General features: G+C 42.8%; 1 protein-coding gene across 2 annotated transcripts in view; it reads left to right on the top strand.

Annotated features, from left to right (window-relative positions):
- The first annotated feature begins 1,524 nt into the window (after nt 1-1,524).
- Nucleotides 1,525-25,516, top strand: part of gopc (golgi associated PDZ and coiled-coil motif containing) — a 37,586-nt gene continuing 13,594 nt past the window's right edge. The window contains exons 1-5 of one of the 2 annotated variants that reach the window (XM_033021162.1): nt 1,538-1,986; nt 18,355-18,519; nt 19,783-19,806; nt 20,857-21,032; nt 23,330-23,495. In XM_033021162.1, coding sequence (XP_032877053.1) covers nt 1,699-1,986; nt 18,355-18,519; nt 19,783-19,806; nt 20,857-21,032; nt 23,330-23,495 — 819 coding nt within the window. In that variant the 5' untranslated portion in view covers nt 1,538-1,698. Of the gene's footprint in view, nt 1,987-18,354; nt 18,520-19,782; nt 19,807-20,856; nt 21,033-23,329; nt 23,496-25,516 lie in introns of both variants that reach the window. The other variant, XM_033021163.1, reaches the window with a different exon arrangement.

Here is a 25,516-nt window from a genome sequence, read left to right as displayed (position 1 = left end):
CAAAGTCAATAATGCCACTTTTGATGAAATGCAGCGAGCAAACGCGATAATTCCCGATATTTTGGATCTTTAAATCTCCACGAAAAATGTCGGCAATCAACTTCCGCCGTTTTTACACCTTCAGCTCCCTCTTGTATTTACCTTAGTTTCTATCTTTTTTTTGGACTGCAAATTTAGGTAGCTGTTCCTCACGGTCACCCCGACTGGCTCACTTAATTGCAGCTCAAAAACGGGCCGTTTTCGATGTTTTTAACGGGTGTGAAAGTACGTGTTTTCCCATCCACTAACATGTACCGGAAGTGACGCTTGTCCCCCAGTTAAAATGTTCGGTCACGTGAGTGGGGATTTACGCTCCAGTGACCTTTCGTGAAATCACCCTATTAATGCACAGATGAAAAGGGAGGGGGACGTGGGGCTAAGGATAGGCAGAGGTGAAGAGATGGGTCTTGAGGCGGGACTGGAAGATGGTGAGGGACACGGAATTGCGGATCAGTTGGGGGAGGGAGTTCCAGAGCCTGGGAGCTGCCCTGGAGAAGGCTCTGTCCCCAAAACTGCTGAGGTTGGACTTGTGGATGGAGAGGAGACCGGCTGATGTGGATCTGAGGGACCGTGAGGGTTGGTAGGGGGAGAGGAGGTCAGTGAGATATGGGGGGGCCAGATGGTGGAGGGCTTTGTAGGTGAGGATCAGGATTTTGTAGTTGATCCGGTGGGAGATGGGAAGCCAGTGAAGTTGTTTGAGGACTGGAGTGATGTGATGCCAGGATTTGGTGTGGGTGATGAGTCGGGCGGCTGCGTTCTGCACCAGTTGGAGTCGGTAGATGTAGGTGGAGCTGATGCCAAGGAGAAGTGAGTTGCAGTAGTCCAGTCGGGAGGAGATGAAGGCATGGATGAGTCTTTCAGCAGCGGGAGGTGTGAGAGAGGGTCTGAGTTTGGCGATGTTGCGGAGATGAAAGAAGGAAGTTTTAATGACATGGCGGATGTGAGGCTCAAGGGAGAGGGTGGAATCAAAGATCTCGCCAAGGTTGCGGGCCTGGGGAGATGGGGAGACAGTGGTGCCGTCGATGGTGAGAGTGGGGTTATTGATTTTGCTGAGTGTGGCTTTGGAGCTTATGAGGAGGAATTCTGTCTTATCGCTGTTGAGTTTGAGGAAATTATGTTGCATCCATGAAACTTATGAAAACTTATCTTCAGCAACTTCAGGTTGATGCTCCGTCTGTCCGTCCCCAACACTGCTGCTGCTCCTCGCCTGGGAATTGTCTCCGCATCAGTGACATCACAGGGCCTGATGATGCCACACAACCCTGCCCCCCTCCACCCCCCCCCCCTGGTGTTGCCACACAACCCTGCCCCCCTCCACCCCCCCCCCCCCCCCCCCCCGCCTGGTGACGCCTCACAACCCCGCCCCTCCTGCCGTGTCTGGTGACGCCACACAACCCCTGCCCCTCCCCCCGTCTGGTGACGCTACACAACCCCCGCCCCTTCCCCTCACGTCCCCGTCCCCCGTTTCCACGGCAACCGCTCGATCACTCGGCCGGCCACTGGCTGCGGAGAGGTGGCAGGAGGGAGCAATCGAGCGCCGGCCCTTGACAACCGGAACTGGAGGCGGTGCCGCTGAGAGGAAGAGAGGGAGGGAGAGAGATCAGGATCAGGGTTTCCTTCAACCGCCGCCCGTGCTCTCTTCCCATCGCAGCGGCAAACATGGCCTCTATGGCTGGGGGCACGAAGGCGCCGGCGGCTGGTGCTGGGGCGGGCTCCGGCTCCGGCTCCGGCCCCGGTCCCGGCCCCTCCATGTTCCGCTGGCTGGAAGTGTTGGAGAAGGAGTTCGACAAGGCCTTCGTGGACGTGGACCTGCTGCTGGGCGAGATCGACCCCGATCAGTCCGAGATCACGTATGAGGGCCGCCAGAAGATGACGGCGCTCAGCTCTTGCTTCGCTCAGCTGTGCCACAAGGCGCAGACCGTCTTCCAGATCAACCACAAATTGGAGGTGAGGGCAGTGTTTTAATGCGGCGGTGTCAACACTGCATCCCCGATTGGGGGCCAAGGATAATGTATTCCTATCTAAATGAAGACAGTACACAACAGCATCCCGAACTGAGGGCGAGCAAGTGTATTTCCATCTGGATGGGGTTGTGTACTTAATGCATCTGTGACTACAGACCTTGCAGATGATTGTCAGTGTAATAATATGACAATATACTCTGTGCATCCCGACTTAGGGTGAAGGCCAAAATATCAATATCTCAGTGTAGTCCCTGCCCCAATTCTTTGTTACCCGGTGTAGGGTGATGTTTAATACTGTTTATATGTACGCGAGGGCAGATAAGAGAAACAGTGCCCTCCATAATGTTTGGGACAAAGACCCATCATTTATTTATTTGCCTCTGTACTCCACAATTTGAGATTTGTAATAGAAAAAATCACATGTGGTTAAAATGCACATTGTCAGGTTTGAATAAAGGCCATTTTTATACATTTTGGTTTCACCATGTAGAAATTACAGCAGTGTTTATACATAGCCCCCCCCCCCCCCCCCCCATTTCAGGGCACCATAAAATAATGTTTGGAACATAGCAATGTCATGTAAATGAAAGTAGTCATGTTAATATTTTGTTGCATATCCTTTGCATGCAATAACTGCTTGAAGTCTGCGATTCATGGACATCACCAGTTGCTGGGTGGCTTCTCTGGTGATGCTCTGCCAGGCTGTATTGCAGCCATCTATAGCTTATGCTTGTTTTGAGGGCTAGTCTCCTTCAGTTTCCTCTTCAGCATATAAAAGGCATGTTCAATTGGGTTCAGATCGGGTGATTGACTTGGCCACTCAAGAATTGACAATTTTTTAGCTTTGAAAAACTCCTTTGTTACTTTAGCAGTATGGTTGGGATCATTGTCTTGCTGTAGAATGAACCGCCGGCCAATGAGTTTTGAGATATTCGTTTGAACTTGAGCAGATAGGATGTGTCTATACACTTCAGAATTCATTATGCTACTACCATCAGCAGTTGTATCACCAATGAAGATACTGTGAGCCAGTACCTTCAGCAGCCATGCATTCCCAGGCCATTAACACCCCACTATCGTGTTTCGCAGATTTGAATCTTGGGCAGTTTCTTCCCTCCTCCATTTGCTCTTACCATCAGTCTGATATGTTAATCTTTGTCTCCTCAGTCCACAAGACCTTTTTCCAGAACTCTGTTTGCTCTTTTAAGTACTTCTTGGCAAACTGTAACCAGGCCATCCTATTTTTGCAGCTAACCAGTGGTTTGCATCTTGCAGTGTAGCCTCTGTATTTCTGTTCATGAAGTCTTCTGCAGACAGTGACCATTGACAAATCCATACCTGACTCCTGAAGAGTTTTTCTTATCTGTCAGATAGGTGTTTGGGAATTTTTCTTTATTATAGAGAGAATTCTTCTGTCATCAGCTGTAGAGGTCTTCCTTGGCCTGCCAGTCCCTTTGTGATTAGTAAGCTCACCAGTGCTCTCTTCTTAACGATGTTTCCAACAGTTGATTTTGATAAGCCTAAGGTTTGGCTGATGTCTCTAACAGTTTTATTCTTGTTTCTCAGTCGCACAATCGCACAATTTGACTTTCATTGGCACAACTTTGTGCTTCATGCTGATAAACAGCAATAAAAGTTTCCAAAGGTGATGGAAAGACTGGAGGAAAGACTAGATGCTGAGAGTTCTCTTATACCTGCATTAAGGAGGCAATTAAACACACCCGAGCAATTACAAACACTCTTGAAGTCATGTGTTCTTAACATTATTGTGCCCTGAAATGGTGGGACTATATCTAAACACTGCTATAATTTCTACATGGTGAAACCAAAACATATAAAAATGGCCTTTATTAAAATCTGACAATGTGCACTTTAACCACATGCGATTTTCTTTTCTATTACAAATCTCAAATTGTGGAGTACAGAATAAATAAATAAATGATGGGTCTTTGTCCCAAACATTATGGAGGGCACTGTATAATTCTGATAAGAGTGTGTAAATTCAAAACTTGACTGAAGGTGTGCTGTGCCACGTCCAACTATAGAGCCTATGTATCAACTGTTAAAGGTCAAGAGAGTTTAATTGTCATATGTACTGACAACAGAACAATGAAATTCTTGCTGCGTCTTTATGTCCACTAATGCAATAACACCCAAAGAAATATAAAATAATCAATAATGTAATAAATTAATAATCAGTGATAAGAATGTTTAAATTTAAAGCTTGGGATTTCGAGGAAAAGAGTGGCTGAAATCTGGAACACACTCTTGAAGTGTGGTGGAGGCAGGCATGTAAGAAGTATTTTGAGGAGGATTGAGATTCCATGGTTTAAAATGCTACAGGCTATTTGCTGGAAATTGAGATTAGTATAAATAGGTACTTGATTAGCAGTAGAAACATGATGGGTCAAAGGGCCTGATTCTGCCCTGTATGAGCAGAATATTAGTATATTTTGCGTTAATAATGAAACAACACTATTCTACTGTGAAGGTAATGCACTGGAAGAATCTAGTCATGTTTCTACATGATGTAAAATGATAACTATTGCACTGTTGTTGGTGTGTCTGTTAGAACAGACATTGATGAGGAAAGCTGATCTGCAGCATTGGAATATATTTCCGTTGTCCAATTCCTCCACCACAGTGTCAATGCCACCATTGGAGAAATGATGTGATCAGTCCCACAATTGCCTGGCCACTTTACCAAACATCCTTTAGGTTTGATATCAATTGATGCTAGATCACCTATAGTGCTGAGAATGGTTCCTGATATTATCAATGGTTTACATGTGTTGCAGCAGAAAAGCTCTGGAAGTGTTGAACTGTGAATGCCATTGAAAATCTTCCTCCAATGGCACATGCAAAAAATTGTTCAATTTTCAGAAGCAATCTTATGTTTGCCTTAATGCAGATTAAATTAAACTAGAGTAATTGCAAATCAAAAGGAGAACTCTCCACTGGTGGGAGTTGAATCTAACACAAAAAAAAATTGTTTATGCCTGTTGGATGTGCCAACTTAACACCATGAGGAACAAAGTGGTTTGCTCGATGCCACTTCATCCACCACTCTAAGTATTCCAATGCTCCAAAATCGGCACACTGTGGTTGCAATATGTGTGAGAACGGATTGGGGACAGGATATCCTGCGGTAAGCCATTTACTTGCTGACACTTAAGATCCTTTCCACCACCTAAAAATCACAAGGTAAGAATGTGATCTAATATCCTCATATGCCTGCATGATTGCAACTTCAATATGCCCAGCACTTTCTAGGACAAGGCAGCCAAGTTGATTTGATCCCAGACATCCTCCTGAGCATTCATTCCCTACATGGTTACGCCATGGTTGGTGTACAAAATGCATTGTGGCTGCTTGGCTTGGTTACCCTGACAATACCTCTCACTCCAAGAAGGATAAGGAGACAGTGGCATATGGAAACACCACCACTTGCACGTTTTGCTCCAAGTTGCACACCACCCTATCTTGAAATGTATTGTTGTTCCCACATTGTTGCTGGGTCTAAATCCTGGGGCTCTTAACACTGGAATTGGTGAAGTACTTCAAGAGATTGCCTATAGTGGTTCAAGAAGGTGACTCGCCAACACCTTGCGAATCGTGTAGAAAAGGCGCACTTCCCTTCCATACAAACATCCTGCAGGATTAGGGTTAATCTTCAGAATTAATAGAAAAGTATTTAATCTACAGTGATCACACTCTGAAACCAAATGTGTAAGAAAGAACTGCAGATGCTGGAAAATTGAAGGTAGACAAAAATGCTGGAGAAACTCAGTGGGTGAGGCAGCATCTATGGAGAGAAGGAATAGGGTGACGTTTCGGGTCGAGAACTTCAGACTGATGTCGGGGGTGGGGGGTGGAGTTGTTATGGCCTCTGAGGATACGCAAATACTTGCATAGTCTATTCTGCAGCACGATTACTGAGGCTTGGCTGATATTGGTTTCAGAGTGTAGACAAAAATGCTGGAGAAATTCAGCGGGTGAGGCAGTATCTATGGCAGAAGGAATAGGCGACGTTTCGGGTCGAGACCCTTCTTCAGACTGGGTAGGGATAAGGGAAACGAGGTATAGTGATGTGGAGAGATAAAGAATAATGAATGAAAGATATGCAAAAAAGTAATGATGATAAAGGACACAGGCCATTGTAAGCTGTTTGCAGAGTGAAAATGACAAGCTAGTGCGACTTGGGTGGGGGAGGGATAGAGAGAGGGAATGCCGGGGCCTCCTGAAGTGAGATAAACCAATATTCATACCACTGGGCTGTTAGCTGCCCAAGCAAAAAATGAAATGCCGTTCCTCCAATTTGCATTTAGCCTCACTCTGACAATGGAGGAGACCAAGGGTGGAAATGTCAGTGTAGGAATGGGAAAGAGAATTAAACTGTCCAGCAACCGAGTCCACCTCTTGAAAAACCTGTCCATTAATTGAGATGGAGAATATTGCCAACATCTGTCAGTCACCAAGTCTTTTGGGGCCAGTGACCACAGTTCTATTAACTTAAAAAATATTATGGATTTGGTTTCTTTGCAGGCAAATTGATAGTGGAATGCTTTTGAAAGTGTGAAAGTGAGAGTTCAAAGTATACATGTTGCTGCTTAGTGTTTGGCAAGATAACGAGGAGTAAAAAACCCTGGATGACGTGTGAAATTGAGGATCTGGTCAGGAGAAAGAAGGAGGCATGGGGCAGGTACAGGAAGTGTATATCTAGAGAACTATAAAGGATTGAAGCGCTTAAAAAAGAAGGAAATCGGGAGGGCAAAAAGGAGGAATAAGATAACTCTGAAAGTTAGGATTAAGGAGAATTCGAAGAGATTTTATAAGGGAGCCACAGGAGCTGGGCAAGATCCTCAATGAATATTTCTCCTCTGCTTTTACTATGGAGAAGGACCTGAAGACGAGGGAACGGGAAGTTAATGGAGTGTAGACAAAAATGCTGGAAAAATTCAGCGGGTGAGGCAGTATCTATGGCAGAAGGAATAGGTGACGTTTCAGGTCGATGTCTTGTCGACAGTCTGTATTACAGTCGAGAAGGTGCAGGATGTCCTAAGATAGACACAAAATGCTGGAGTAACTCAGCGGGACAGATAGCATCTCTGGAGAGAAGGAATGGGTGACATTTTGTGTTGAGATCCTTCTTCGGACAGGATGTCCTAAGATGTATGATGTTTGATAAATCTCCTGAGCCTGATCAGATATATCCAAGGACACTCTGAGAGGCTAGGGAATAAATTGCAGGAGTCCTGGTGGAGATAAATTAATCTTTGTTAGAAACGGGTGGAGTACCAGAGAACTGGATGGTGGATATGCTGTGCCTCAATTCAAGAAGTGATGCAACAATATATCAGGGAACAATAGACCAGTAAGCCTAACATCTGTGGTAGAAAAGGTACTGGAGAGGATTCTGAGGGATAAGACATACATGCATTTAAAAAGACAAGAGTGGATTAGGGATGAATTTGTGCGTGGGAGAACTTGTCTCATGAATTTTGGAAGAGATCTTGGACAATTATATTCAGTTTGATCACCTTACTGTAGTAAAGATGCCATGAAGCTAGGAAGTGTGCTGAGAAGATTTACAAGGATATAGCCAGGACTCGAGGGCCTGAGTTATGGGGAAAGATTGGCAGACTAGAACTTTATTCCTTTGAGTGCCAAGGTTTAGGAGATCTTACAGAGGTGTATAAAATGAGGGGAACATGAGACTCCATCCATCCCATCAAGCAGTAATAATCTTACATGTAGGGGGATGTGAATTATTCTGGAACCTGAGATTATTTAAGCATAGAAATCTGATAAGTACCAGTAGAACCTGTTGATCAGGCCTATCAACCACTTGAATAGATTGCAAAAACATTTGATGATTGCTTTTAATACATAAACAACTAAGAACAGATATTTTAGGCTCTAGTCATTACCACTGAAAGTCATTGTAGGTGGATTAAAATGATTGACCAAGAGAGTGATGTGCAATGGGTGGCATTAAATAGGAGAAAGATTTAGCTGAAATAAAAGAGACTCCATTTTGTAGACTTGGAACTTGCAAGCAAAAGGTATTCAGTATATATTAATCTGAACTAGATCTGCATCTTCATGTGATGTGCTGTAACATCTTGAAGGATAATAATCAAATTATATTTATTGATATTTTATTGGAATGCATTTGAAATCCAAAAAAAAACACAACTTTTTCATTTGCTTTAAAATAGCCATGGTCTTCCTTCACTAGATATGAATGATACTAACTTGAATATTTTTTTGATAATGCCACAGAATTTCAGAGTATTGTGTGCCGTTCAGGTGGTCCTTTTACAGGAAATATGTGGAGGCTTCGGAGAAGGTGCAGAAGTTTACCGGCATACACACTTGACTAGAGGGTATCAGCTATAAGGGGAAGTTGGACAAATTTACATTGTTTTTTCCTGTCATGTGTCTGAGGGGAAATCTGATAGAAATTTATGAAATTATGAGGTATATATAAGGTACTCGGTTAGAATATTTTTTCTCAGGATAGAAATGTCTAGCCCCGGAGAGCATGGTTTTAAGGTAAGAGGGGGAAAGTTTAAAGGAGATGTTTAGCACGTTGTTTTTACCCAGAGCGGTAGTGGAATGCATGGCCAAGGGTGATGGTGGAAGCATGTAAAATTGTGGCGTTTAAGATGCTTTTAGATAGGCATATGAATATGCAGGGAATGGGGGAACTATAGATCATGTAAAAGGGATTAAAAGGAATGAGTTCAATTTAGCATCATGTTCAATCCAGAATCATGGGCTGAAATGCCAGCTCTTGTGTTGCACTGCTCTATGGTTAATTGTTTTGGATTTGTGATGTTTTAAAGTTTAGTTTAGTTTTTACTTCCAGTTTTTTTCAAAATATCTTCTTAAATTTTGAGTAAAATTTTGTTTGATCACTTTTGTAAAGGTCGACGGGGGCTAGAGATGAAAAGTAAATACAAGGAAACAAAAACTCAGGAAGTTAAGTTGAGCAAGCAAAGTTTTTGGATATTACTAAGAATGCAGCCACAAAGGAGTGTACCAACTCTCTTTGAATGATTTGTACAGCCAAGAAAAACATTAGGAAGACACCAAATGAATGAGTAACTCACTTGGTCAGGCAGCATTCCTGGAGAACATAGATAGGCGGCACTTCAGGCAGAACCCTTCTTCAGACTATTTACTATAAAAACATATTAGGGATGGTCTGTATCATCAATGTGGTGGTACATTTAAATAAAGCTGCAGCAAAACAAATTAAATTACTTTAATGTTATTTAATGTAAATCACTAACTAGCAATAGATGTTACTACAGTGAAGCTGTTTTGACCTATGGAATACTTTTAGTGGGAAATGCCACGTTTGGATTAGAATAGTACTTTGTATATTTTAACTCGATAGTTAACCCAATGGCCTGAATGATTGGATAAATATTGTATGCCCTACTTTCAGTTTTATCAATTAGCCTCTCAAAAGTTTTTACGGCAGTTAGTGATGTTTAGATGCTTGATTAATTGGAGCTATTTCTGGCTATCCAAAAAGAGGTATATCCAAAAAGAGTCATTGTTGTAGCATTATACCATCTTTCTACAAATTTTACAATCTGCACATTGAATGCTGTATCCTTTGGTTAAATAGATACAGTAATTACAAAGGCTTCTCGGCCCACCAAGTCCATGCCGACCATTGATCATCTGTTCACACAAGTTTTATGTTATCCCACTTTCCCTACAGGAAATTTACAAATAACCTACAGTCTTTAGGTTAAATGGCTTCTGTATAAACAGAGTTAACCAGAGCACCCAGATGAAACCCATGCTGTAACAAGGAAAATGTGCAAACTCCATACAGATAGCACCCGAGGTTGCGATCGAACCCGGGTCTCTGGCGCTGTGAGGCAGCACCTGCGCCACTGTATCACCCAAAGCTGGAGCTTTGGAGACTTAAGGGGTACCTGACAGGCACGGATAGGGTAGATAGTCAGTGGGTGGAAATGCCCACCGTTCACAACTTCCACCCATTTATACTAATTTTATATTAATCTAATTTTTCTCCTTGCATTCTTTTCAACTCCCTCAGATTCTTTCACGTTGACACATATGAGGTAACTTATGGCTATCGCCCACATATCTTTGGAGTGTGGGTGGAAATTGGAGAAAATCCATGCTATTGTTACTTAGTTTTAACCACTCTTCACCTAGTGTCACTTTTAAGTGTCATTCATTATTTCATGGCCTCTATCATGTCACAGAACTTTCCTTTGTTGTTTTTCTCTCCACCTTTTCTCTGCAACTTGGAGTTATTTTCTCTATAACCCCTAACATTTTTATATCAACTGGAATGATGAATTCTATTTATCGTTACACAGATGATATTCATATTGTTAAGCATTTCAGATTTCCAGCATCTCCAGTATTTTGACTTTTGGATGAAATACTTGTTTCCCTCTTGTTAATGTGTTAATAAAGAGGAGCGTTTATTTTAAACTAAGAAATTGAGGAGATAGGTTTATGGGAGAGATTTATGGAGATTCACAAGATGTGCTGAGAATTGTAGGCTCATGATACAGTGTGCTTGAAGTAGAGCCTGTTGCATCTTTTCAAAGAGCAATTAGAGAAGATTAATTGTGCTCTCCTTTGTTACCATTACTATTTATTGGTGACATTTGTTATGTTTCAAACAAATATATTCCATCATTTGCAATAATCAGCATAATGGGATTTCTTGAAATTGTTTTTTAAACCAAGTCCCCAAGGTAAAAATGAATATCTTTGCAATGGGAAATCATCTTGGTAGAAATTAGGCCAAACGATCCAGTATATTGCTACCTTACATTGCACTCAAAATGCATTCCCATAGGAAAGGGAGAAAAAGAGAATCAATGTTACCATTGATTGTGGAATCAATGGTAGAAGGGATCATTATAACATGATATTGAGAGATTTATAACTCTCAGTGCTGCTGTGCAAGAAACTTGAAGGAAATTCCTGCCCCTTTGTTGCTGCCCACTGCTGTGCTGGTAATCTGGTTGAGGTCTTGGCTCTCTGGAACACTTGCAACAATTAAACAGTTATGGGCCTGTCCCACTAAGGCGATTTTTTAGGCAACTACAGGCGACTAGTTTGTTGCCACATGTTCACCGGTGGTCGCCGGGAGTAGTGTCCTCAGTTGCGCAAAAAGTCGTAGTGTCTTTCTGGTAGCCGCTGAATTTTCAACATGTTGAACATTTTTCGGCGACAGTGGGTTTGACGCCAATGAGCGTAGCTTGACTTCTCCTGACGTAGGTGCTGCTGTAGGTTGTCGCCAGGATGACGTAGGTTGTTGCTGATTTTTCGGCGACCTGCTACGACTATGACAGTCGCTGGCAGTTGCCTAAAAAAATCGCCAAGTGGGACAGCCCCATTAAAATGATAACATCACTGCATAGCTCGGTATGGAGGCACTGTGCAGAGGCTGCCTGTAAGGTCTGACATGCGGTGGACATTGCAACCTTCACGTGGTCCGCCCTGTTTCGACGAATGCAATCAACCTGGCTTGCACAATCAAATAAGATCAAATAGTTGTCCTACAACTTTAGGCTGTGCACACCATACGCAAGAAGAAGAAGGTCTGACATTGTGCAGGCTGGAGTAAGTGTAGCGGTTTCTCAGTGCTGAGATGCAAAATTTAGAACTGCATTCAAGCTGGTACCATGAATAAGTGCCAATCGTTGTTAGGGATTGATTGTGGATGCTCCACATGTTGACAGACTATCCATACCCCATGGTCTCATCACGAGCTGTCCTATCCGATGTAAGTTGCTCACAACACCTACTTTTAGTCAGGCTGCATAGTTCTCACAATCCTGGAGATTTTTCCATAGTAACAAGTTCAATGGCTAATGATCCCTGTTGACTTTCTTAGTCAAGGGAAGTCAAATGTTAAGGGGATGCAGCAGCCTTTCACCACATCCATAGAAGGCGATGAGAAAATGCAGAGCAACTGGATGGCATGTTAATGTGTAGATTAGCCACTGGCCTGGCTAAGGCCTGCACTGGCCTGCAACACTGGTCTGCTGCACTGGCCTGGACTTGCTGAGCCAGCTAAGGTGCATTCCTGCACCCTGCCTCTCAGTGTTGGGATTGCCTCAGCCACCTCAACATCAGTCATAGGGCTACCATCACATTGTTTTAGTGGTTCACACTGATTTGAGCAGTGATGAGATAACTGTTCAATTGCTGCAGGCGCAATAGAGGAGAGCAAAAGTTCAGATCAGGTTTCTGGCGCAGTACAATGCAGCCTGACTGGGTTATTTTTAAACTACAGGGATGCACCTGTGAGTGTTTGAACTGCAGGATCACGAAAGTATTGTGCCAGGTAGATGACTATGTAGATTGTGCTCAGGAATGTTTTACAAATGTGCTGATAGACACAATGACCAGATTGATCAGATTGCCAGCATTATCTATGAGTCCACATGATGTGGTGGTTGTACTTTTGTAACTTATAAAATGGGTCCTCATTTTGTCCGAATATGCAGAATAATGAATGCTTTGTTATATACGGTGTTGTGCATTTCTGAATATTATGGCAAGTTACATCCTTTCTGGTAATTTGTTGCCCCTTTATGGAATATTTTAGGACATAAATAGGTACATATGTTTGGAAATTTCTTCATAGTTGTTTGTATGGCTCATATTTGGATAATTAGTTTAGAAACGGAAACATAAAAAAATAGGTGCTGGAGTAGACCATTCGGCTTTTCGAGCCAGCACCACCATTCAATCTGATTCAATATCATGACTGATCATCTAAAATCAGTACCCCATTCCTGCTTTTACTCCATGTCCCTTGATTCCTTTAGCCTTAAGAGCAGAATCTAACTCTTGAAGTTTAGAAACTGTCCCTGAATCTGGAGGTTTGCGTTTTATGCCTGAGGGGAGAGGGAGAGGAGGGAGTGGCTAGGACGCGACCCGACCTTGATTATACTGCTGGCCTTGCCGAGGCAGCATGAGGTATAAATTGAGTCAATAGTAGGAGATTGGTTTGTGTGATGGTGTGGGCTGCATCCACAATTCATTGCAATTTCTTGTGGTCTTGGATGGAGCTGTTCCCAGACCAAGCTGTGATGCATCCTAATAAAAAATGCCGTCTATCGGTAGAAGTTGGTGAGAGTTGTTGGGGACATGCCAACCTACCTAAGCCTTCTCATGCGGCTTTTTCACGGGGCGACTTGACGCAAGATGTAACCAGAGTGAAGTGGTCGTGGTCTAGCACGATATCACACGATATAACGGGGGGTAGATAAAGAGTTCCCACGGTACTCGGCATTTCTGTTGTTTGTGCGAGTGACTTGTCCGTCTCCCGAGCTTTCCCGTTAAATCTTGAATGAACATTGTGAAGTGTTGTTAAATCATCACGTGGCACAAATGATGTCACTTTTTTTCCACACACTATAAATATCCTCCCTGGGTTGAATTGGCTCATTTGGAGACATGTTATACTGTGTATGTGGGAGACACAGATGGACTGAGCACAGTACCTCGGTCTTACTGTGTGTGGGAGAGGGGGAGAAAGAGACGTACACTCACAGAGGCAGAGTCTCTCAGCCTGTGTAAGAGGGAGGGAGGGAGAGAGAGAGAGGCACACACAAGGTGGATGTGAAATCTCACCTGCCTGTTTCAGTGACAGACACCCGCCGCCAGTAAATGAAGACACCCCCATCTGTCTCCCCATCCTCTCCCTCGACTCCCCCACCTTTCCCTCCCAACTCCAGTCCCATCCCGACCCCCTGGGAAACTGAATAGAGCAACAATCAACTGCTGCCTGCGCGCTGATATGACAATAAAGGCTACTTTACTTTACTTTACTGAGTTAAAGAGTTCCCACGGTAGACTGTAAAACCGGGACCCTGGTTCTGGACTCCCCCAACATCGGGAACATTCTTCCTGCATCTAGCTTGTCCAATCCCGTAGATACTGATTAGACCGGTATCTATTTATTTACTTTATTAATGATTTCAATTAAATATTGGGAACATCAGGCCGCAAACGTTATTTCTTGAGTGTTAGTGCTGGACTTTGACTCGACCTTCCTAGTTAGCTGGCGCCTGAGACTGAGCCAAGCAATGTCGAGTCCTGACTTCAATACAAAGTGATGGAGGAACTCAAAGGGTCAGGCTCGTCCAACGCTCTGTGTTATGCTCGTGATTCCTGCGTCTGCAGTTCCTCGTGTCTACAGACCAGAGTTGCCACTTGACTCCGAGATGACCATCACAGAGCATATGGAAGATAGACACGAAATGCTGGAGTAACACAGCGGGACGGGCAGCATCTCTGGAGAGAAGGAATGTGTGACGTTTCGGTTCGAGACCCATCTTCAGAGTCTCGTCCCGAAACGTCACCCATTCCTTTTATCCAGATGCTGCCCGTCCAGTATTTTATGTCTGTCTCCAGTATGTCTGTGTCTATCATCGGCGCAAACCAACGTCTACAGTTCTTTCCGACACATTAGAGGATACCGTCTCGCCATCATTCGGATTACCAGCTTCATTTCCATAACGTTGCCACCTCTCTTTACTTTGCTTACTGAAGCCTGATCCTTGTCACACCCAGTGCTCTATCGCCCAGCCTCTCATCTTTCAATCGGGTTCGGCCAGGAAGGAACTGCAGATGCTGGATTAAAACGAAGATAGACACAACATGTAGCTCAGCGGAGGTACACAAAATTGCTGGGGAAACTCAGCGGGTGCAGCAGCATCTATGGAGCGAAGGAAATAGGCGACGTTTCGGGCCGAAACCCTTCTTCAGACTGATGGGGGGTGGGGAAAGAAAGAAGGAAAAAGGGAGGAGGAAGAGGAGCCCGAGGGCGGGCGGATGGGAGGGTGGGAGGAGACAGCTAGAGGGTGAAGGAAGGGGAGGAGACAGCATCTGCTGTTCCCTCCGACACATGCACAAGAACACCAGGTAGAGCGAAGAGGAAAATACCAGAGTTCTGAATATATGTTTTCAGGACAGTTCCAGGGGGAAAAAGTCCAATGTCCGCATTGAGGTAGGTTGGTAGGTCGGGTCAGTGCCCAAACGAATGGAAGGAAGAACCGTTCTGAAGCCGGATAAGAATAGGTGGTCGGCGCGGACTCGGTGGGCCGAAGGGCCTGTTTCCGCGCTATATCTCTAAAATCTGAAGTTAGGTAATGTCTAAAGGAACTGCAGATGCTGGTTAATACGCACAAAAGGACACAAAATGTTGGTGTAACTCAGCAGGTAAGTCAGATCTGGGAAGAAAAACATAAAAAGCTGGAGTAAGTCAGCAGGTCAGGCAGCATCTCTGGAGAAAAAGAATAGGTGGCGATTCGAATTGGGACCCTTCTTCAGACATCCTAATCGGAATTGAGTCTGAAGATGCGTCTCGTCCCGAAACATCAGCTATTTTTCTCCAGAGATGCTGCTTGACTCGCTGAGTTACTCCAGCTTTTTGTGTCTGTCCTCGGTTTAAACCAGCATGTGCAGTTCACTCCTTACACGGGTCTCTGGAGAACATTGATTGGTAGCGTTCCGGACCCTGCTTCGGAAAGGCATCGATCGCTAGTCGGCGAGGACTCCGAGCTGTATCTCTCAAAGAAGTACATGTGAAAAATTTCTCACGGACCATAAAAATGCGGGATCTTTCAGTAAAGTCCCTTTTAAAGTCCCTTTTAAAGATTATAGTTATTTTCTTGAATCTCATTAACATAACTCATGAATAAGTTGATGTCCATATGCGGATGCAAATCTTTATTTTTTAAATTCAATCCCACAGAAGACAATTTTTACTCACCTTCTGTCCCCTCTGTCCAACTTCCGGGTTCACCGTTCGCAGGAGTTCCCACGGTAACCGCAAGAGTTATTACGGATATCACACGGATATCGCACTGGCCACTACGTTCATATAATGTTGCAATGCTCAACCACCAGTGTACAAGTCACTCTTGGAGAAATTCAAACTTGCTTGAATTTTCTCCCGAGTCACCAAGTTATACGATTACCTGCCGTTAGCGCTACGGTGGTCCACGGTGGTCCACGAATGCCGTACTGTTATCGCACGAGGTTCCCACGATGTTAAACTCTGGTTAACTCTTGCGTCAAGTCGCCCCGTGAAAAAGCCGCTTAAGAAAGTAAAGACATTGGTGTGCTTTCTTGGTTGTTGCTTGGTTGTTGCTTCAATATGGGTGGCCCAGGAGAAGTTGTTGGTGATATTGACTCCTAAGAATTTGATGTTTTCAACCATCTCTACTTCGGCACCGTCAATACCAGTGGAGTATGTGTACCGCTTTGTTTCCCAAAGTCGACCACTATCTCCTTTGTCATGCTGACATTGAGAGAAAGGTGTAGTGTGGAGGTTTTGGTTTATTTTTGCCATGTGTAATGAGGTGCAGTGGAAAACTTTGTTTTGCGTGCTATTCATTTGAATCTGATAACATACATACATATAATCAAGCCAAACTCAAGTACAATAGGTAGAAACAAGATTTAAAAGATTAGGGCGATTATATTGGGTGATTGTTCTTCCCCCTCTGGGAGCAGCACACAAAGAGTCACCACGCTCCGGTACTGGTAGAATAAAGTACAGGTGCACAACCTTTTATCCGAAGATCCAAATAACGAAAACCTCCGAATAGCGGCCATTTTTTCGGTCCTTGAAGAAAGGTCCTTGAAAACGTTCACCGAGGGCGGCCCGCAGAGGTGACAGCGGAACCTCCGGTCGGTCCTCGAAGAAAGGGGAACTAAATCCCCATTCATAAAAGAGAAGATGAGGGTATATTGCGCGGAAGGGTTAATAATTGACAATATGCTGCTGCCTGCCCGCTGAGTTAAAAAGTTCCCACGGTAGACTCACGATATACAGTGTATCGTGAGTCTTGCGTGGGAACTTTTTAACTCAGCGGGGCAGGCAGCAGCAGCAGATTGTCGCTCCCTTCAGTTTCACCCCACCTACACCCCTCTGCTTCCCGGCCATGTGTGTGACCCCTTCCCTCCCCTCTCCAGCTCCCCGCCCATTGCACCGGCGCGGGGGCTTTGCACTGTCTTCACGTCGGCGATTGCAGCAGGACCGTGCCAGGACCAATTGGACACCGACCACCAGGCCCACCGCAAGCACGGAGATCCCAGAGACCCACAGCCAACAGCAGCCCAGCCCAGCCCCACTCCAACTACAGAGGAACCTGGGTTGCGGATGACGGGGCGCAGCTCGGGGCGTCGTAGGGGCCCATCGGGGAGCGGCCACTCAAAGCCACGCCGGGAGATGTAGGGCCCTGCCCCGGTCTTGATGTTGGAGCCCCCGGCGGGCGCTAGCAAGTCCGCGGCAATTTACAGCCGCGCCGGGCGTTGTAAGGCCCCCCTCCAGGTCACTCTCAACCTCTATGATGTTTGCTCTCAACCCCGTAATTCGGGCGGGAGAAGTCGCCGCTGCCGGTGCCCCGCAAAGCAGTCTCCCACCGGAGACCCGCGAGCTCCCGGTGTCACCATCCACCGGAGTCGGGTCGCAGCAGCTCGCCCCCGCAGCTCTCCACGCTCCGAAGCTGGCTAGCTCCACGGAGGTAGGTCCACAGGCTCCACAGCTCCCACCGCCGCCCACCGACCCCCAGCAAGCACGGAGATCCCAGAGACCCACAGCCAGCAGCAACTCCAGCCCAGCCCCGCTCCAACTCCAGAGGAACACGTAGGGGCAGAAGCTGATGGTGTGCAAGGTACGTCTTGTTCTTGGGGTGGCGGATGAGGGGGCGCAGCTCGGGCTGTGGGCGAACTGCCACTTGTCGCTGTAGCGGCCAAAGATCATAGAGGAGCTCCTCTATGATCTTTGGTAGCGGCCCATCGGGGAGCGGATTCCTCTGGAGTTGGAGGGGGAGGGGGGTATTGTGCTGTTTGATCGCCCCCTGCTATCCCAGGGACAGGGAGACACAGCGGCTTTTTAGACTGGTGGGCAATCACTTCCAAAGTTCTGCCCACACAGTCAGTACACTTCTCCTACACTGTATTTCATACAAACATTTATTCTGCAAGAAAAAACGACATTGAAGACTCAAACTCGCGATTGAGTAACTGCCAGGATCAAGGCGCAAACTCGCGACCTTGCGGATATGAGCCGAGCACTCTACCACTGAGCCAGCCATTAAAATCTACGCTAAAAAATTTCCATTCCGAAGACCGACAAATTCTGAATTACGAAAAGTGTCTGGTCCCAAGGCTTTCGGATAAAAGGTTGTGCACCTGTATTGTAAATATATTATATTAAACCCTAAAATGCTATTCTGTATAAAATGAAGATGTGATCTTTAGAAATATTACAATGGTTTCAGTTACTAATAATTTATTTGTATTTGTCCTGTAGGCTCAGCTTCTGGACCTGAAGTCGGAACTAATTGACACTCAGGCTGAGAAGGTTGTGTTAGAAAAGGAAGTGCATGATCAGCTTCTGCAGCTTCATGCTGTCCAACTGCAGTTGCATGCCAAGACTGGGCAAAATGTTGACTCTAGCTCAATCAAGGCTAAGCTGGTATGTTATCATTAAAACAAAATTAAATTAATTTCTAATTTGTCTACTTTGCATAAAATATTATTAGTTTCATAATCCTGTGGGCTGTTTTGTGCAAACTATTTCCATATTTCATAAAGAACGTACAAAGAGAGGAACTATTCAATTTATTTATATAACTGGTAATCAAGAAAAAGGCCTAATCCCAATTTCCAACATAAGATTCATAGCCTTGTTGGTCATTGCTGTTCAACACACAAGTAATGAGGATTTACTTCTACTATCATCATTTCAGACAGTGAGTTCCACAATCCTGCCACTCTCTAGGTGAAAATCAATTCCTTCCTCTCTCCACCAAACCTATTACCTTATACCCATTTCCCTAGTTTTTGACCTATTTTACAGGAAATAGATGCTTCCTATTGACTTTATCTAGATCCTTTATAATTGTATACACATGTTATGTTTCCTCCCAGCCTGCCCACATGCAAAAAAAACCAATTTGAACTTTTTCAATCTTTTTTCAGAGCTATAGTTTCTATTTCTGCACAATTATCATAAAACATTCCTCGACCCTTTAGAGTATAATATAACTTTTCTAAATGGCAGTGAGTAGACTATATGCTATACTGAAATTGTGGTTTAACTATTGTTGACTAGAGTTTTTATGTAACTTTCCTGTTATATTCTGTGGTTCAGCATCCCATACATCTTTTTAACTATCAATCTCTCCGTTCGTGTTTGAGGACCTGTGGGTGTATGTTTCAAGGTCTGATTGATCTTCCACAAAACTTGTTACTTTTCCTTTTTTTCTAATTAATTTTATTGTTGTACCTCCCCAAATGCATTTCTGTATTCTTCCCAGGTTGTAATTTAATTTACTGAACTGACCAGACCATCTATTTCTTGGTACAGTATTATGCTTCCCTCTTCACTGACAACCACATAACAAATGTTTCTAACGACCAGAAACTTATTTGTCATGTACCTTCCATTTAGGATTCGGTACTGACCTTTGTGGAATCCCACTGGTTATGCTCATGTACTGTACACACATTGGTTGCCCATATGCACCTTTTTAGATATATGGATTGTTTTAATCTAAAATGCTGTTCCTTTCACTGAAATAGCTACGCTGTACAGTGAGATAGCCATTAATATATGAATGGTGCTGTTGCACAAAATTCATTGACTTTAATTTTTTTACAATGAATGAATCTTTCTTAACTATTTTCTGTATTTAAATGGCTGCTAACTTCCTAACTTTTTCTTTCCTGTCCCAAGTCTGTCCTTTCAGTGGATGAGATGGTAAGTGAGTACACTAGTGTGGTTTTGTTTTGTGGAGTTTGTGGCAAATGTTGCTGCCTTCCATTAGCTTTGCACTTCAGTATAAATCACGCTGGAATTATTTTACAACTGCAGTGGAGGATTGTCTGTTAGTGAATAGTGTTTCCTTTGGTTAATAAACTAGGCCTCAACAACATTAGTTCAATGTAAGTTAGTTCACTGTTTCTATAATTTTTAAGTTGTTGAGTATTTTACGTTGGTGTTTTTTTTAGTATTGTGTTATTTTTACAGGACGTTTTAATCAAGATACATGTCTATTAGGAAAGCAAAGCTCAGGATTTTACAAAGCAGGCATCTAGAAAGTTGCACAACAATGTCTATATATTTTATAATTTTTGTAATTTCTCAGAACAAAGTCAATCATTAAATATTTCCAAGTGTTATGAATATTTTTTTGTTTTAAGAACTTCATGTACTGGATCATTATAGTAAATAAACTTTGAGCCATTAGGAGTATTGCACCGTGAAGCAAACTAAAGTATATATTTTATCTACCCTTGCTTTAATTTAAAATATATTATTTGTATCTGCAAGTTAAATATTAAAAAGCTTCTTATTGCATTACAGGGAAGATAGATAAAATAACATTTCCTTGTTCCTTGCTTTCTTTTGCTATATTATGTTTTCAAGTTTGAAACCATGTCTTGCGTTAGTCAAGAGTCAAGTGTTTTATTGTCATATGTCCAGGATGGGACAATGACATTCTTACTTGCTGTAGCACAACAGAATATGTTAATAGGTAAACATTATGTAAATATTATGCTGTGGTAGTTTCTTGGGATACCATCATTCTTATTCTTTGAATCATTCAAACAGTACACTGCTGTTAGTACTGGGGCTCTCTCACCATATTGCACCCGTTATTCCAATCCTTCTTCAAATTTTGGCCTTGATATTGTTTGGTGTTGGGACATTGTGGGCTTGGCATTGCTTATCACTGTATGGGACTTTTGTTTTTATGAGACAAATTACATGTATCCGTAAACAATGTGTATTTTTTTTTTCTGGAAGGAGAAAGAATTAGAAGCCAATAAAAAAGAAAAAGTGAAGGAAGCTAAATTGGAAGCTGAAGTAAAACTACTGAGAAAAGAGAATGAAGCCCTGCGACGACATATAGCAGTTCTACAAGCTGAAGTATATGGTGCGAGGCTAGCAGCTAAGTATCTGGATAAAGAGCTAGCAGGCAGGTAAGCAATGGGTCATAATTAACGATTCTTGCAATGTTTCCAGCAAAATAAAAGCACTGCCAAAATTTCGACACTTGATAAACCTAAGAATTTCAGTTTAACGCAATTACCATAATTACAATTCTACATAGATCCATCTGGTAAATTTCAGAGTTTATAGTGAATGTTAGACATGGGGCAACTTAACAGAACTTTTGAAAAAATCTATAATAATTTGCTTATAATGGGAAAAATAAGAACTTTTCTGTTGAATAGTTCACTTTTAAACGTTTAGAATTTCACTCTGTATTTTCACTATTTCTGCTATGTCATGGGCAGCACAATGACATAGCAGGTAATAGTGTTGCCTTGCAGCTCAGGGTCCTTCGGCAATGTCTGTAAGTGCATGGGATTTTTCCAGCTCTTCTGGTTTTGTCCAACGTCCAAAAGATGTACTGGTCGTTTAATTAACAATTGTAAATTATTCTTTCACCTAATAAATATAATAATAATAATAATAATAAATTTTATTAATGGGCGCCTTTCAAGAGTCTCAAGGACACCTTACAAAAATTTAGCAAGTAGAGGAAAAACATGTAAGCGGAATGAAATAATAATAATAATAATAATAATAATAATAACTTTATTTATAGAGCACTTTAAAAACAACCACTGTTGCCACAAAGTGCTGTACATGACTAGTCATGGACAAGAAATTATTACACGACAATAAAAACATTAAAAGAAAGAATAAAAACAATAAAATTAAAAACATTAAAAGCACTAAAACAGGAGCAAAGTCTCAAGCAGGGTCAAAAGCCAAGGAATATAAATGTGTTTTAATACTGGTTTTGAAGATGGACAGTGAGGGGGCCTGTCTGATGTGCAACGGCAGAGTGTTCCAGAGTGCTGGAGCAGCAACAGAGAAGGCTCTATCCCCTCTGAGCTTCCGCTTAGACCTCGGTACCTCCAGGAGCAGCTGATCAGCTGACCTGAGGCACCGGGCAGGAGCGTATGGATGAAGCAGCTCAGAGAGGTAAGGCGGGGCGAGCCCATTTAAGGATTTAAAAACAAATAAAATAATTTAAAAATGAACTCGAAAGTACACTGGGAGCCAGTGGAGGGAGGCCAGAATTGGCGTTATGTGCTCCCTCTTTCGAGTTCCAGTCAAAAGGCGAGCAGCAGCATTTTGAACCAACTGGAGACAAGCCAGTGAAGATCGAGCAACTCCAAAATAGAGTGCGTTACAGTAATCCAGCCTAGATGTAATAAAGGCATGGATTACTGTTTCAAAATGCTGCCGCTCAAGAATGGGCTTCACCTTTGCCAGCTGCCTTAAGTGAAAGAAGCTGGACTTTACCACCGCGCCTATTTGATGATCTAATTTAAAATCACTGTCCATCCTAAAACCCAGGTTTAAAACTGTTGGCTTCACATACCGTGCCAGGGGACCCAAGTCAACAAGGGGAGGTTCACGGCAGCCATTGGGACCAAACAATATCACCTCTGTCTTCTTTTCATTAAATCCTAGAAAGTTTAGGGCCATCCAGGACTTAATGTCCTCAAGACATGACAGAAGTGATATGACAGAAAAAGCATCTTCCTTCCTCAGCGGCATATATAGTTGACTATCATCAGCATAACAGTGAAAAGAGATGCCATGCTTTCTAAGAATGGAACCCAGAGGAAGCAAGTACAGTGAGAAAAGCATGGGCCCTAAAATTGAGCCCTGTGGAACCCCATATGACAGAGGAGCGGAGGAGGATTCAATAGTAGAGTAAATAAATAGTAGAGACATGACTAGTACACAAATTAAAGACAGAATTCAATTCAAAACACAATATGAGGCAATTCAAGCACAGATGAAAAGGGAGGGGGACGTGGAGCTAAGGTGAAGAGATGGGTCTTGAGGCGGGACTGGAAGATGGTGAGGGACACGGAATTGCGGATCAGTTGGGGGAGGGAGTTCCAGAGCCTGGGAGCTGCCCTGGAGAAGGCTCTGTCCCCAAAACTGCGGAGGTTGGATTTGTGGATGGAGAGGAGACCGGCTGATGTGGATCTATGGGACCGTGAGGGTTGGTAGGGGGAGAGGAGGTCAGTGAGATATGGGGGGGCCAGATGGTGGAGGGCTTTGTAGGTGAGGACCAGGATTTGTCAGAGAATAAGTCACAGGGAGATAACAGAGCAGGAATAGGATCAATGAAATTGTTCTGCTGTAAAAGATTTTGAATCTGATTTAAGTATTTCATGTAGGGGGCAGCATTTGTTTTTTGTTTTTTTTAATCGTTGTGTTTTGTTAATTAATATGTTTTATGCAGGGTTCAACAAATCCAGCTTTTGGGTCGGGATATGAAAGGACCTGCTCATGATAAACTCTGGAACCAACTTGAAGCAGAAATACATCTTCACAGACATAAAACTGTTATTAGGGCATGTCGAGGACGCAACGACCCTAAACGACCGCTGCCCATACCACCTGGACATGTACACAAAATTTCAAATTTCACTCTTCTAACTAAAGATAATGTTTATTTTCATATTAGTTTATTTTAGTAAGAACCTTGCAAGTGATGAAATTCTTCTAGAATTACTCAATAAGAGGTCCAGAGCTCAAGATTGAAACAAGTCTCTAGGTTGAAGTATTATTTCAGTTCATGATCTTGCAAATGTCTCTAGAAGTGTTTTCAAATTATGCCAGCATTGATCTGCCAGCATTCCCAATGCTACTTCAAAGATTTTAATTGTTTGTTGTTTGTGCATATGATGGATGACAGCTGCTGTGAACATATAGGAAATAGTGTAAGATCTTGACTAATTTTCCCATTTCAATTAATTTTATACTGATGCTGTTTTGTAATTTTCATAAGATGGCTCAAGGCCGCTGAAAGCACAGCAAACTTAGCAGAAAATAATATATGTTCAAATTTACACTCAACTGGCACATACATAATGTTATATAAACAGGTCATGTTGGAAATTCTAAAAAAAAAGTAATATATCATTGAACATAAAATGGTACATCATGCAAACAGCCTCTTTGGCAAATGATGTGTGTGTGCTGAACGTGATAAATTAAACAAATCCTATCTGCCATAATCAATATCCCTCCATTCCTTTTCTGTTCATGCGCCTGTGTAAATGCCTCAACATGTCACTATCAGGTCTGCTTCCATCACCCCTTAGGTAGCATGTGTCAGGAACCTAACACTCTCTGGGTAAAAAAGCTGGCTTCACAAACCTTAAAATCACTCCCGCTCACCTTAAACCTCTGCTGTGTAATATTTGATATTGAAACCCTGAGCAAAAGACCAATTATAATGTTAATGATATTTCATCAAAAATGGGGAAAAAATAGATTATGAGATTCAGAGAAAGGAAAGGATGGAAGAGAACAAAAGGAAAGTATGTTAAAATTGATGATCGGTGAGATTAAATGACAAGTAATGATTGTTAGAGAATGGAGGGGAGCACAGGTACGAATGGAAGAAACTTAATTTCAATCATATATAATGAACATTTAATTCACTGATTTCAAATTGACCAACTGCAATGTTACAACATATATTAAGCATTATACTACACACATACTTTAGATGTAATCAGGAATTTAATGATTACAGCTTTAGGCTGCAAATCCAGGCTTGTACTCATGACTACTCACCAAGAATTTCTAACATACCCTGGAGGAAACATTCATAACTTAGCTTAGCCACGTTGAATTTTAAGAAGGTTACATTAGTAAAAAGTGCCGTACATAAATGATCCTCTGTGAACTCTCATTGCTGGAATATTTGAATAATTTGAGTTCTGAAATTTGGATCATGGTTGTGCATACTTTTAACTTTTTACAAAATCAAAGCATTCATTTTAGTGATACTATAAAAATGTGAGATCTTAAGTCATCTTTGGCATTGTTTGAAACAAAATTAGATTTGACAGGAACCCTTTGTTCTTAATAAAAATCGAAAACACTGCAAATACTGGAAATTAGAAATAAAAACAAAGAGATGGAAACAGTTCAAGCATGTGTAAAAAGAAACTGCAGATACTGGTTTAAACCGAAGATAGACACAAAATGCTGGAGTAACTCAGCAGGTCAGACAGCATCTCTGAAGAAAAGGAATAGGTGACATTTCGGGTTGAGGCCCTTCTTTAGACTGAGAGTCAGGGGAAAGGGAAACGAGAGATATAGGCGGTGATGTAGAGAGATATAGAACAACTGAATGAAAGATATGCAAAAAAAGTAACAATAATAAAGGAAACAGTCCATGGTTAGTTGTTTGCTCGGTGAGAACGAGTACAGACAATGAGACTCAACAAGACGACTTTGAAGCTGGTGCGACTTGGGTGGGGGAGGGATGGAGAGAGAGGGAATGCAGGGGTTACTTGAAGTTAGAGAAGTCAATATTCATACCAATGAGTTGTAAGCTGCCCAAGCGAAATATGAGATACAGTACCTCTAATTTGCATTTAGCCTCACTCTGACAATGGAGGTGGCCTAGTAC

The sequence above is a fragment of the Amblyraja radiata genome, chromosome 5, assembly GCF_010909765.2.
Source record: "Amblyraja radiata isolate CabotCenter1 chromosome 5, sAmbRad1.1.pri, whole genome shotgun sequence".
Taxonomy (NCBI): Eukaryota; Metazoa; Chordata; class Chondrichthyes; order Rajiformes; family Rajidae; genus Amblyraja; species Amblyraja radiata.
Note: the sequence above shows the minus strand (reverse complement) of the source record. Positions and strands in the feature narration are given on the sequence as shown.